Source organism: Phalaenopsis equestris, unplaced genomic scaffold (assembly GCF_001263595.1).
Source record: "Phalaenopsis equestris unplaced genomic scaffold, ASM126359v1 Scaffold232799, whole genome shotgun sequence".
NCBI lineage: Eukaryota > Viridiplantae > Streptophyta > Magnoliopsida > Asparagales > Orchidaceae > Phalaenopsis > Phalaenopsis equestris.
Window position 1 is genome coordinate 555,525 of NW_018250760.1, and position 15,631 is coordinate 571,155.

General features: G+C 33.1%; 1 protein-coding gene across 1 annotated transcript in view; it reads right to left on the bottom strand.

Annotated features, from left to right (window-relative positions):
• LOC110038421 (BTB/POZ and MATH domain-containing protein 1-like) overlaps nt 1-14,174 on the bottom strand; it is a 42,875-nt gene extending 28,701 nt beyond the window's left edge. The window contains exons 1-3 of the mRNA XM_020743268.1: nt 13,428-14,174; nt 7,715-8,063; nt 4,403-4,679 (exon numbers count right to left, since the gene is read on the bottom strand). Of these exons, the coding sequence (XP_020598927.1) occupies nt 4,403-4,679; nt 7,715-8,063; nt 13,428-13,861 (1,060 nt within the window). The 5' untranslated portion in view covers nt 13,862-14,174. The remainder of the gene's footprint in view (nt 1-4,402; nt 4,680-7,714; nt 8,064-13,427) is intronic.
• Between the last annotated feature and the right edge of the window lie 1,457 nt (nt 14,175-15,631).

The following is a 15,631-nucleotide window of genomic DNA, read 5'->3' on the forward strand; positions in this document are numbered from 1 at the left end:
TTGCAAAAGTGACGAAACAAAATTAATTATGAAAGGTGGAAAAGAGTTTTTTTATTACCTTTCATGTGATTTGTGGCACCATAATCAATAGTTCATTTAGTGGAAAAGAAAAGAATACAAGTATCATTGTTACCTGACTCAACAGATGGTGGGTTATAGAGAGAGATTTCTTGGATGCTTCATGAAATTGTATAAATTCAGCATATTCATCTACACAAATCGAGTCTGACTCAGAGAGACATCATTAGAGTGATCATGTGAGCTTACTGTGATCTAGAATCCTTTTGTTTCTTTTTTTAGCAACTTCTCACATGTTCTCTTTATATGACCAAGTTCATAGTAGTAATAGCAAACTACTCTTTAAGCCTTGATTTCCAAAATTCAAAATTTCACTTTCATAATTGCCCTGAGATTGAGGTTTACTAATGTCTATTTTTTTGGCTACCAGAGCACTAGGTTCTTTTACAGATGAAGCCTAAGAACTCAAAATAGTACATAATACTCTAGTTTAGGCTTCCCTCAGAGCAATAAACCAAGGTCAGATAAAATCTTTGATTTGAAACATTCATTCTAAGAACTGAGGCTAACTAGAAAAATCATAATAGTCATTTGTTCTCTTTAAACATACTAAATCCGAACATGAGTACTAATGGGCAATAGTGCATTCAATTCTTCATAAACACGTTTAAAGTACATGTGATATGTGTTAAGTGCGTGATTATGTTGTTCAGCTTGATAGAACTCCTTGCATACATTAAAGATTTGAGAAATATTTTCTCTATCAAAAAACACAAATGTCAATTCTTCCATTGCATGTTTAACACAATCACAATGAGTAACATGATCATATTGATTAGGTTCGATACAATTACGTATTTGTATCAAAAGTTGAGCATTAACTCTCATCCACTCAGAATAGTTCGGATCAGTCTCAACTGAGGGATTCTCAATGAGCTGTCTCTCTTGGGAGTTATTTCTAAAGTAGAGTAACAGTTATATCCCCACAAAAAACAACATATGTCATATTAGTTTTCGTCGGAATTTTCGAACACTAATAATACCAAACTTATCACACCAATCATGATTATCACCAAATGTTCAAAGAAATTGACTCAACTAATCCCAGTGATGTTGATATCGTCGTCTGTTTTGGGCAAACCAAAGTCAAATCGCTTCTCGTATGGACTCAATGCAACAACACAGACGAGACGACTCAGTTCGAAAGAGACACAATCGAAGCCAAAGCTATAGCCTATCTTAATCTCTCGCACCCAGAAAAGAAGATCGTTCAAAGAATCTTCGTGACAGCATGAGCTCAAGCCAAAGAAGCCAAATTAGTGTTTGAACGACCCAAACGAAGATGAAGCCAAACCAATCCGCAAATAACTTCGAGCCGTGTGTTCGATCAATTTGTGACGAGCAAATTGTTCAACCAAAAAAAAAGCAAGGGTTCCAGCTTGAAAGGGACGACCTCGATCGGAGCTAGGTACGACCTTGGAGGAAGACTGAGGGCTACGGCACGTACAGGAGCTAGGGACGGCCTTGACAAAAGTAAGGGATGGCTCTAATACCATGTAAAGAAAAACAACTCTTTTTCTTATTCATCAATTGAAAACATGTATTACATATTTAGATACACTCCAATCTCTATAGATTAAGAAAATTATAATAGAAGAAAGAACTTGTAATTAGATCTCCTCTAATTAGGTTATTTATTGATTATATTTTTTATAATCAAGCTTTCTAATATACGAGCTTTCTAATATAAAACTACCATATCTATTACTTTCCATAACAAGTACATTTGGAAAGAATTTATATTTTTAGTTCATTGATTACCATCTATGTCGGGCCTATTATTTGATAGAGAAGTACCACTTAGACGGCCTTGACAAAAGTAAGGGATGGCTCTAATACCATGTAAGGAAAACCAACTCTTTTTCTTATTCATCAGTTGAAAACATATGTTACATATTTAGATACACTACAATCTCTATAGATTAGGAATATTTATAATAGAAGAAAGATCTTGTAATTAGATCTCCTCTAATTAGGTTATTTATTGATTATATTTTTTATAATCAAGCTTTCTAATATACGAGCTTTCTAATATAAAACTACCATATCTATTACTTTCCATAACAAGTACATTTGGAAAGAACTTATATTTTTAGTTCATTGATTTCCATCTATGTGAGGCCTATTATTTGATAGAGAAGTACCACTTAGACTGTGAGCCCAATAATTTTAGCATATAATGTTGACATGCAAAAAAGAAGCATAAAATTAAGTGTTGTTGTAAGAATACTCAGGTTGATGAGTGTCCTTACACTTAGAGAGAAAATGTGAAATGAATATATTCATGAAACGGCTGGAGTAGCTCCACTGGCAGAGAAGATTAGAGAGAGTCGCCTTAGATGGTCTGGTTACATTAAATGCCGGTCGTCTGATGACCCACTTAGGAGGGTGGATATTTTAGATTTAACTTATGTCAAAAAGGAATAGTTGTGCCTAAAAAAGACTTGTGCTTGTGGTATAAAAAATTATCTTAATTTATTAAAATTAAATGAAAATATGTCACTTAATAAGACAATGCAGAAAAATAATTCATGCAGCCAACCCCACTTAGTGGGAAAAAGGCTTGTTGTTGTTGTTGTCAATATTATTGATGTTATTATTGTATTAATTTTCATCTATGGTTATAAAAATCAAATGAAAACAGACATGGTAAAAAATTTTGAATCTAAGGGGCTATCAGGTAACGGATTTAAGTTGGATTTAGCATAAATCTTGTAGACAAGAACAAAATGCAACTTATCAATCTAGGATTTAGTAAATCCTAGTGTTTCACAATTCCTTCACAGCTTTGCTTGAAATCTAATATTCACTAAAATACTGTTATTGGCAGGATTTAGTTAGGTCTGCATTTATAGCATTTACTGAATCCATTACCAGACAGCCCCAAAAGTAGATTATGGATTTTGAAGTCAAAAAATATGGCACACTTCTCAAAAAAACAAATCAAACAAAAGAATATAGATCAATTAGATTTTAATTCTCCATCAAGTGTGATCCACTAAAATTCACTGACAAAACATGATTAAAGTGCTCCATTGTACCAAATGAACCCACTGTCCAACTCTACATAAGAAAACATCCCAAGCAAAATTTTACGACTGAACTCCATTTTGTAACAATATACAGTGGTTCGTAACTTTATTGTTTGTGTTACTGCATATAAAATCATTTCTTTTCCCAAACATTCTTTCATTTTTACATGAATTCTCTTATAGACAAATAGGCACCTCAATGACTATAATTTCTCCTAGGTACGCAAATTTATCCCCAACATGAGCACTCCATTCCCAAACAGAACATCAATGGAAGTGTTAAGTAAAACCGCCTGTGATTGCAAATTAAAGAAATAACCTGAGCTTTTCTAAAAGCCCAAGAGTTGTTTTCCCAGTTATATGGTTCAGACAAATTATCAAATAAGAGCTACAAAGAAAAAAAAAAAGGCAAATAACAATGAAATAGGAAAAAGAAAGCACACAGCTTGTGTACCCAGGGCAACAACAAATTAGTCTCCGAATGAATATATATATATATAATATATAGATATAGATATATCAATGAAAAGCTGAAGTAGCTCAACATTCCCTACTTCCCAATGTTGATTACTTGTATATAAGCTGTTTCCAAAAGGAAGCAGACCAAAAAACATAAGACATGTCAATTTTCAGTCTGATATGCAGAAATGGGGTCAAGCTTTTTGGCTGATCAGCTTAAATAAAAAATAACAAAACACTAAAATCCTGCTATCCTGAACTTTTTTGGATACGAAGAGAACAACCTTTAACTACTAAAATATCACTCCGCTATTGACTTTCTGGCTAATTAAAAAATAATTTATTATTGGCATCAAACTCACAGCCTCCTTAACTAATCAACTGACTGAACTCCCAAAAAGCTGCTTCACCTGAGGAAAATAGAAGTGTGCATCCAATATAACCATTCTACCAATATTATTAATGTGTAAAGCAAAGAAGCGGACATGCATAAAACAATGGATAAATTCAATTAAGCTTAAACACATAACCATAAATGTGGCAGATACTAGATAGATGAAGCCTTAACCTATCATTTCAGATGTTTGCTGAAAATCTATATCCTTCATCCTTTTATTTATTTTTCTTTCAAGAGCTAACATGCACAACGAGCAAACAAACTTCTTATTTCATCTATGGATATTTAAATACACAGTGAAATTACCCATTTATATTAATTATTGATATTATATACATTTTAAAAACGAGAATGTGGACTTGCATGCAAACCTCAGACAAAAAAAAGTATCTAACTAAAAACAAAAGCCCAATCATGGTCAGCAAGAAGATATTACCTCTCAGGTTCTCAGGCAAAGCAACAAATTTCAGGCATACAGATTTAAGTTGTTGACAGTGATGCTGCTCAGCTAAAGCCAAGGTAGTTGCAACTGTGTTTATAGCAGCATCTTCACAAAGCTTAACCTCACAGAGCAAGCGAAGCCTTTCCAAAGCATATCGATCAGCAGCTGCAAGCAGATGCTGAGCCATTAATGTGGAAGCACATTTTGCACTAAGACCAGTAAGCTCCTCAATGTCAGGCAGGGTATCCCAATAAATGAAATGGAGTAAAGCCTGCCAAAAAAGAGTATCTTGTAAATTGCAACAATTTTTATGAAAATTTTCTAGAACTGCAAAAAATGCAATGACATGAATCATAGGCATGACAACTAACAAAGCTGGTTTGGGTGTGGTCGTGGTATAAAGGGCAGGGCAGGGCAGGGCTGTTCAACACAGGATATTGCCAATGGGTGTGCCAAAACAGTGCCTAGAAATATTGTGGAACAAACCGATGCATTGCTGCCAATTTTAAGCGCCAATTTCTCTGCGAATTTTCATTCTTTTCTCTTATGAAGCCTCTTGAGTACATCGAGCTCCCTACCATATCTATGTATGAAAACGCATGTATGTAAGTGCATATATGCATATAAAACTATGTGTGTATGCCATGCATGCACCTTTATATATAATAACTAACAGTTCCATCAAACATAAAAAAAACACACTGTGAAGCACAAACAGGAATATGTCCAGAAAATCTTAACAGTGTGTATGTGTGAGAGAGAGGGAGGGAGGGAGAGAGAATATATACAAGATTGCTTAGCCTGTGTCAAACTTATGTCCATAAAATGGCATCATTTTGTCTATGTGCTTTGCAATAAACGCTAAAAACTTCTTCCAGAAAATATAAAAAGTGAAATATGCCAAATGGCCTGACCAACAAATGCCCAAAAGTATTAGTCTCAAATACACTGGTTGGGATGTAATCAAGCTCAACAAAGCCAAGCATGCTATGAATTAGACTTCGCTTGATCATATTGTTCATGTTTGGCACAAGCACAAGCCAAGCATTCTATGAATTTGATTTGTCTTGATCATATTGTTCATGTTTGGCACAAGTACGAGCCAACCTTTTGCACGTGTTCATCCTTGGTTTTCTTAGAATTACCTTATGATTGAGGTTGGCTTGAATTTTGCTTGCGTAAATTAATTGAACAACCACTTGAGCGAGTTAAAAAGCAAGCTCGCAAATAAATAAGTATTAAATAATTACAAATGCAACCATCATTTAAAAAAAATAAAATTTTAAATAAACAAATAAAAAAATAAATTTATAATTAAAATCTAACTATTTGAAACTAATTAAGTAAGCACCAATTAATACAATAATAGCAAAACTAAAAAAGAGCCAAGGATTGAAAATAATGAATTAATTTTCTATGGAGGAAAGCAACATCTCACTAGTTGGAGTAAAAAGAAGACATGAGAGTTGCGAGCTATGATGGTTTTATGGTATATTGCAGAAAATGGGTTGAGGGCCAAAAAAGTGTATCGATTACAGGCCAAAAAAAAAGAAAAAAAAAATAAACAAACAGAAGCAGATGAACTCATCTCTAATTCTCATACAAGCATGCTCTGAAACTTATGTATGCATGTCGAAGAAGATGTGTTAATGGCTAAGATGGAGTGACTGCAAGACGGACAAAATGTGATCACCCCCAAAATGCTTGGATTCTCAACATGTGGACAATTTTCACTACCTCAAGGGGCCAAAGTATGGAGATTGAAATGATAAAAATAAGGAATAATATGTTAAGAAAAATAATAATGGCAGAAGGTAACATAGGCTCATAAATAATTATGTAATATATTAATATTAAAATAATAATAATAATAATTTGAATTTAAAATGTTCAGTAAATAGCATACATTTCATCATCGAGCCTAATATTAAAGCTTTAACAAGCTCTTTGTTGAAAAACAAATAAGTTCATGAACATAAATAAACAAATTGGACTATGATCGAACTAAGTTCATTTAAACTATGAGCAATGCTTGAACTTGTACGATTACTAATCTGTGCAAACATAAACAAGAGTTAATCTAGTTGACTTCGAGTTGTTGATAGAGTTCATTGATTCTTACTGTCCTAAACTTCAGTAAAGATTTAGACTTCATAAAGCATCTACCTTCAAGAGCATTTCACCATAAAAGATCTTCTGATGACAGTGGCTATTATTGTTACCGAAACAATCACAACGTTGAAACTACAAAAAAAGTTTTGAAAAGGCTCACTCATATTAAATGATGCCAACGAAATCACTATTTTAAAATAGAGTATAGTGAAAACCTAAGAATTTTAAAATTTAGCTTTCTAATAAAGATTGATCAAGTTTCAAGTTGTATTATTTAAAAGATGTGTTATTTATAACAACAAAATTTCTTCAAAACAACTTTGTGCCTCAGAAAATAATTTCGTTGAATTTTCTACACTATATATAGTAAAGCAGAACCACATGCTGTGGTTCTCAAAGCAACATGAAAATACAATCGAGTCATTGCATTGTTTCAAATAATGTGAATTTTCTATAAATTCACCATTTCATAAATTAGAGATCAGTTACCTAGTTTATGCTTGTGTCGGTTGAATATACTACAAGAATTTTGTTGTTGGTAAAACTAGTACTGACTTCAAAGACAAGCTTGCCAAAAACAGTTAATATTCCCAACATTGAATTTACTTTCAAGCCAATCAAAAATATAAGAATCTATCAAAGGATCTGCATTTAAAGTGTTAAAGGTACACAATTATGCTTCTTTCATGGTGTTGATTGCAACCATCATCCATCAAACCCTCTTTTAAGTAAAAGTCAAAAAAAAAAGTAGAACATGAATTCATTAAAATCCAAACAAAGTTAACAAAATTGTGACAATTATGAACAGTTGAAATTGAAGTGACAGTAATAATCTGAGTTTTTTTTTTCTTTTCTTTTCTTTTCTTTTAACATAAAGATTAATGTAGAGTACAGGCTTCCTCAGAAGAAAGCAAATTTAAATAATTCCTAGCCTGATGCTAACATTTATCCAAATAGCACATAATGAAAGACATGCTTTTCAAATTTAGAAAGTAAATAGCACTATAAATTCAAACCAAGGTTTATATACTCATCTACACTTCTTTGCAACCAAAATAAGTTTATGTTAATGAAAAAAAAAAACATGCTAATGAATGCTAAAAAACAAAAACTTAAGAAATTTGCAAAGATGGTATTCATAGTTGCCTAAAAACTTTAGCCTCATAATTTAAATTTCATCAATCTAAGAAATACCTTGAAAACTGGTGCTTCCATTTCATCCACTTTTATACAATCTTTGTCCCTGTCCTTCATTGGACCATAAAATTGGGCCATGAATACAGGAGAGCGAGCTGCAAGGACCAGCTTGTGTGCAGTAAAAATCTCTCCATTAACATCAAATCTGACGTCAGTACCTTCAACTGTCTCCAAAAGCTGACCAAAATGCTCATTTATATTGGATGGTGGGACAGGAATGTCATAGACCTTTGGCCCCTCAGTATGTGATTTGACTACACCAACACTACATCTAACTGAGAGGCAATCATCTTTGAGATAATCTGATTCCTCTAAAGCGGTTCTTTTGAAAAACCGTTTATAGCCCCTAAATGGTTTAGAGAGAGAAAAAGGTTAACATTTGTAAATTTCTATAAGCTCAAACTTGATAGACCACATTCATAGTGCAAAGAAACATATAATATATGTATAAAAGGACAAATTTTTAAGAAAGAAATTCAAAGACACTTTAAAATACAAAGACTACTCTAATTAAATGGATTAATGCAGTTATTCAAAGAAAAATTTCATGAATGCAAGAGATGCATGGAATATGCAAATGTCTTTGAAGGGCTTTTCACCATCATATAATATATACATGAATAAATTCCAGAATCAACTTAAAAGAGTAAAATCAGGTCATCATCAGTTTCATTACATTAGCCCAACACTATAACATTATAATTCTCCTTCATTCATTTTTTTAATAAGTGCTATATGAGGTGATAGCTCTCCCACGAGCCTATTTGCACTATTTCGACCCATGTTATTGTTGATTGACAGACTTCCCATCCAAGTAGGACCCCAGTAAATATATTCACCGACCCTATTGATAGGTCATATGTCCTTTATTGTAAATTCCCAAAATCACTCTATCTTAATTTTTGAAAACTTTATTTGTAATGGTTGTTACTTGCATTGATCTTCTCAATATAATGATTTCATCCTATACTTATTATTTTCATCTCATAACCATCTTAATAGCCTCATTTCTACCGCACTTAGCTTCAAATTTATTGACATTTTAATGCAAACCACTCAAAAATCATAGCGGAAAGCTGGTTTAATTGTACTTTTATAAATTTAAATTAAAGTTTCCTTAAAATTCACATAAGATAATAATCCCAAGGCGGCTTTACCCCACATTAACCAACCGATTTTCAATTAAAAAATTATTTCCTCATTTGGCCCCCATTCATTTGCATAATAAATCAAAGATACTTAAACCAATCATTTGATCTATTGACACTGGTGATGATAGATATTACTTACTAGCATGAGTAACAAACAAAGAAAAAATATATATTGCTAGTAAAAGTGTGAACTTGATAAGGTCATTTATGACTAACATTCATTTATAGGTTTGGTAGATTGTGCTCGGAGGAATGGTGCCTAGAGGAATTTTAGTAGAAAAAAGATTTCCCAGAAAATCCTGGAGAATCTCGAAAATATACTACTTTATATGGATTAAAAACAATGATAGGATGCAGCCACCAAATACTAAGATTTCTTTTAGATACAAAAGCAAACAAAATGGCAAATCCACAATAGAAGCATGCAAATGAGACTGGCATTTTTTTTTAAAAAAAGAGATATTTTGAATTGAAAAATGGCCAAATAACGAAAGGCTGAGAAATTTTTCCGTGCAAAGAATGCAAAAATGAAAAGTTCTATTTCTACTTCTCTTAGTTTGACTAAAAGGCATGGATCCAAATTGCAATAATCTCCAAGTGTTAAAAGCAAAGTGGAGGGAGTAAATGATTACCTTTCTCTCCTTCACGTTGAATGCATTGCTTTAGGAAAGATGGTTTTCAAAAATAAAAAGTAGCAACTAGGTTATCCTTTGCACTCCCAACCATCAGGCAGCTCCACAAAATTTGAGGGATTTTGAAAACAACTGACAATTAGGGTTATAAATGATCAAAGCCAAGCAAAAAATGTGTTTGTCCGAACTCGAGTTCATTTATTAAAAACATGTTCGAGCTTAGTTTGAACTTAATTGGGCTTCTAAAAATGTGCTCAAGATCAAACTTGTTTCTCAATATCTATTTGAGCTCGGTTCAAAGCTTAATTCATACTCAACTTGAACTTAATTCAAGTTGAGCTCGAGATCAATTCATATAACGATTATCTAGATCTACGAGCAACTCATTTAACAAAATAAATGAATAATAATGCTTAAACAGGCATTAGTCAAGGTTTATATGAGTAGCTATTTTGAAAAATAAATTGATCGTATCAAACAAAGTTCATCGAGCCTAAGGAAAAAAATTAAATGATATTACTTATAAACGAGCCATGGTTGGGCCTTAATCTAGCTTCTTAGCAAGCTTGTTTGCGATCTTTAAATGGTACAATTCATGAAATAAATAAATCAAATAAAATTTTGTTTAAGATTATTCATTCAGTAGTCGAGTATGAACGTGCTTGTTCAATTAATTAATCAGACGATCACGAACAAGCTCTAATCAAGCTAAGCCACGAGTAACATATCGACAAGCACTTCAATACTCTTCTTTCCATAATGAACATTGTGCATCATTTAAAGTAAAAATTTGACTAGAATTTGCATTTATAAACAAATTACAAAAATGAGAAAATTTAAGATAATTTAAGATAGTTGTTTATTTATTTCCTTTATTTTCAATCAGAGCATTATAAATGGCTACTTATTAAGCAATGATCGTCCTTCAACAAATCCATAAATTTGAACCAAAATTTAAGTATACAATGGTTCCAATTTGAGACAAGAAGAAAATCAAGCAGATTAGAAAATTATCGTCATAAAAAACTTCAGTTCTACAATGTTTACATGATTTGGGGAAGCATGTAAATCAAAAAGATTGAAAGGCTTATAAAAACTGTTGTCGTAACAATCAAAAAGACTTCAAAAACTAGTGTTTTCATGTGGCTTTGGAGGTTATACAAACAACTTTAAAGTATATGATAAATAAGACACAACCTTCAATAAGAATACCCATATTTTAATAGACTTGCTGAAAGCAAAAAACAGGGATGCTCATAAAAATTATGTAGCAGTTTCAATACATGTATATGGACAAACAGAACAAGCGAATGTGCATTATTCAAGAGGGAAAAGTGATACCAGATTGTCCTTTCTTCCGAGCCGTCCTGTCCAGTGCATCCGCTAGGAAGAATCTCATTTTTCATTGAACTAGTCCAATGTAGGGGTCTTAATTCAAGCCCAGTATATCCTAGTAGGTCTAGTCTTTTCTTCTTTTTTTTATTTTTTCTTTTATTCTTTTTTTTTTATTTTGTATAAAAAGTGATCTAAGATTTCTATTAGGAGTTTTAATAAAATCTGAGAATAATAATTCTCTGTTTTCTCAAAGATTGCAGTGCCGCATCCTACTCTTTCAAGTGGTGCTATGGTTATATCTTGATTTAGTCAGGACCGCCTTCATCCTTGCAAGAGCTCCTCCCCATCCAGTTCCAACCTTTCCTCTGCCAGTTCTCCCTTCAAACAGCCACTATTCTCTCATTCCATCTGCTGATTTCTCCCTCCCAAAGGTATCTCCTCACTGGGTTTGATTTGTGCCTCCATCTTGCCATCAAAAAGGGTGCCAGAAAGACCGGAGATAAAATTACAAGATGACAAAAAAAAGAGACTGGTAAATAGATCCAGTAGTGAAAAAATTTTGATTCTCAGAATAGAAATCTAGCTGAGGTACATAAAGGAGATGAATGACCCAAAAGCACAATCAACAAGACTTTCATCAAATGATTGAATGTGTTTTTCAACTGGTGATATCCTATTAGTCCATCTTAAAAAGCTTCTTTCCAAAAATACAACCAAATCTAACCAAACGAGCATCAAGTTTTAAAAGAAGAGGAATCTATGTGCAACAAACAAATGCATATAAAATACAAGCAAGCAGAATGCAGTGGCATTATAAAGATAACGTACGTGAATTAAAATAAACAGGAGAATTGTGCCTGTAGCCATAGACAAATGAAAACGGTAAATGTCACCATTACGGTTTTCTCGTCAACTAAAAATAACTTTGAAATTCATCTCCAAAGCATAATTCCAAATCAATTATCTCACTATGCAGAAAAAAAAAAAAAAGGTATGAAGGAGATTGGCTAGAAGGGAAGCAAAACATAACACTAAAATAATTAAAATGATAAGTTGTAATCAAGTCATAAGAAAATGTATTATAAAAGAGATTAAACCCCAAAGATTTCCTCACCAATCCTTTAAAAAAAATCCTTGTCAACAATCTATAAAAAAGTACAGTAAAATAAGAAAATGACATGAATGAAATAGCAAAAATTACAAAAAACTCACAATAACCCCAATGAAATGAAAAAATGATAAATATATAGAAATTTTCATTTAGTGATGATTTATTAAATGAAACTGAATATGATTAGTATTGGAATCAATTGTTAACAACAGAAATATAAATTCACAAGTACATAATGCATCCCCGTGGTCAACTTAAATGATAACAAACATATGAGATGCCCAAAAAAGAAACAGTATATTTTTGCTATTGCATGCAAGTGATACATGCCAAACAAAATGCCACAATATAGCGCACAAACAGTTCTTTCATAGTACTAATAGATAAATAAATCATAGTCAAACTTGCATGGCTATGATTAGCTTGGGAAACAATAAACAGGAACATTTGTGCCTCCTAGAATGGCTCTTATCAATAAATGAAAGAAATAATAATAAGCACATATAACAAATTTGTATCTTTATTTCAATAATATGCTTGAAATCTTGAATTAGCATTATCACGGAATCAGTTTGGCAGCTTGATGTTCATCCGATAACATTTTAAATTCATGAGAAATCCATTCCTCATTTTCCATTAACCTTGTGCTTTCAATTCCCATACATCACTCCAGGCACCTTTATTCACTAACATGAACAAATCAAGGTTGAAGTATGCCATTGTTATGGATACACAAGGGAAAGAAAATTCATCTGAACAAACAATACCCTTTCTTTCCAGGTTACCTTGCATTCGAATATCATCAATCAAAATTTACTCTTTTTTTCTTGGATTATTTTTTATTTTACCCAGTCTATACATTAGAGAAAACATCATATCAAGATGCCCTGAATATTTTAAAAGGTGGTGTTACATTTTACATAAACAACAGTGTAATCCAAACAGCAAGATATCATATTTTTCCATCACAAAGATCATATAGTGAATACAAGACGACGCACCAATCAGTAAACAATAGCATCAAATGATCGCAGACCACCTAATTCTTCAAACCAAGACCACAATATGCAAGAATGTCAACCGCAAATCTCATCAACAAAGCATGCCCAAAATTCCACCAAAACCTATAAAAATAAAGATGTATTCATGTAAACAAAAAAAAAGAACAGGCGCAAGCAAAAAAGTCTGATGTAACAGTGCTTATGCATTCACCAATTGTGCAGCTTGAGCCGAATCAAGCAGACATTAAAGCAAAAACAACAGCAGTAGAACCCACACCAATGCTCCAACGTAAGCTTTTACACGCAAGGAAAGACCCCTATGAATGAACAAAAAGAATCATTACATCAATCATATTTCAACTCTACAACTCAAGATTTCTATCAGAATCCTTGCCAACAAAAACTAATTAACAAGAACAGAAGAACCTCTAAAAAAAAGACGCAATATAAAAATTAAAGGTGCTCTAGAACCAGGCTCACCACATGCTCCCACGGTACTTGAGGGTATAGGGTCCGGCTTCCAGATTACGGCCGAAGTGGCTATGAACCTTGTGCAGCTCCTTCCCACTCTGATCGAGCAACGCCAGCTCGAACAGCGCCCTCACGTCCGTTCCCTCGCTCGCCAACGCGATGAATAAAGACACGTAAGACGCCCCATCCTCAGGGCTCTTACCGTCTGGGTAGAAGTAAATCGCCCACGAGTAGCCCCCAACCATGAACATATCTGAGGCGATATATCTGCCGATCCCCAGTCCCTTGGAAAGCGAGTAGCCCGTAATCTTGAAATCGTGCGAACCGTTCACCGTCTGCGTCACGGAAGTCGACGAAGTCTCCGACGGAGGTTGCGCCGAAGTAGATATGGAGGACGATGGCCCATCGGAGGAGCCGCCTCTGCAAATCCTACCTGCTCCCATTCGCCGCCGCAAAAATTACAGGTGGCACAACCGGAGTTGCTTCAGGTGCGGCCAGCAGGATCTATAGTCCGATTTCAGGATGATGGATGACGCTACGACTCTGACGCAAGATAGTACGGGTTGAACTTGGAGTTCGAATCCGGCGGACGCCGCAAAGATCTGGAATCGGTCCCGTACTCCCTCGCAGATTCAAACCCGGCGGAAGGAGATCGGGCAGCTGCCGATAAAATTTCGAGCTAGGGTTTGGTTTTCGAGAGGAATCGATACAACATTAACATGGGAGTTAAATTGCTGATGATTAAAGCTGTCAAGTAAAAAAAAAAAAAACTCTCCTTCTTTTTGTTCATTAGCTGAATCCAAATAAAATTTTTTAGTCCAATTTATAAATAAATTAAATATAATTTTAAATTTATTTATTCATGAACAAAAAATTTTGATTTGAAATAATTAAATAATACTTTTTATTTATTATTTTGTATATTAATTTTTAATATGTATTTAAAAAAATGTTAAATTTAATTATTTAAATTTTTGTTTTAATGTTATAATTATAAAAATATAAATTTAGGTGTTAGATATGTAAATAGATAGGACTTGGGTGGTATGAATGTAAAAACATGATTTTTTTTATGGTATGTGTGGTGTGTAAATGTCCCTCAAATGTGCTTCTCCATTGTTGCATGAAATGAGAATGATGAGTTGGTTCCATAAATTAGGTGTTAGATATGTAGATGGATGGCATTTGGGTGGTATGTGTGTAAATATCCCCAAATTTAGATGGAATTGAGAAATGACGAGAACACGAGAAGCGACCATTAGTCCCGCGTTGGGAACAAAAAGAACATTTTTTGCAGAAAGACTTCATGCATGAAAAATCTGAACGACGGAATTTAAACATCTAAATCGATTCAATTAAAATTAACATTTTACTTAATTGAAAAATAATAATTTACTTACGTTTGGGACTACAAACAAAGTTCAATTTGGGCACGGAAGGATTAATTTGAAAGATTTTGAAGATCCAAATGCATTCGTGTAGTCCTTTTTTAAAAATAATGCTCCATCAAAAAAAAAATTATGTAAAACTATTTTTATGCATGAAAACTCAAAACAAAAAATTTTATGGAAAAAGTTGTGTGTTCATTATTAAACTAACTTGCATACTTCTTATATATGTAATAAACATCATGTGACTTACAAAATGAATTTTTGATCTTTGAATTAGTTTATGGAAAAAGCGATAATTTTGGGATATTAGGAGCACAATTCATGCGTGAAAACTTGAAGTTAAAAGTTTTACGTAAAAACTAAGTTAAATAATCGTCAAACCTATTTGCATGGTCTTTATACGTGAATATAGATTATGAAATTTTCAAAATGAAGTTTCAAGCTCTGCAAAAATCTGGGATAAAATGATAATTTTAGTGTGCAGGTTGGTTAAAGCTGATTTCTATGTTAATTTTAGGATTTAGCTGAAGTTAGTTATATTTGATACTATTTTGATTTAGTTGATTTTAATTTCTAATTAGTTGGATTTTAATTTTAGGTTTAATTATGTTAAGCCAAAATTTTAGCTAAAGTAGGTTCAAAATATAGCCTATCCAAGCTTAATTCAATCATCTGGTGGGACAAGGAGAAAAGTCATATGTTCTGATGAGATAAAATATAAACCTGGGAAAGGGTTGATCAAAAAGTAAGGTCAACAAATGAACCCCCAATATATCTGGCGGACTATGCAAAGTATGGCGCACATATTGAAATTGGTCGAAA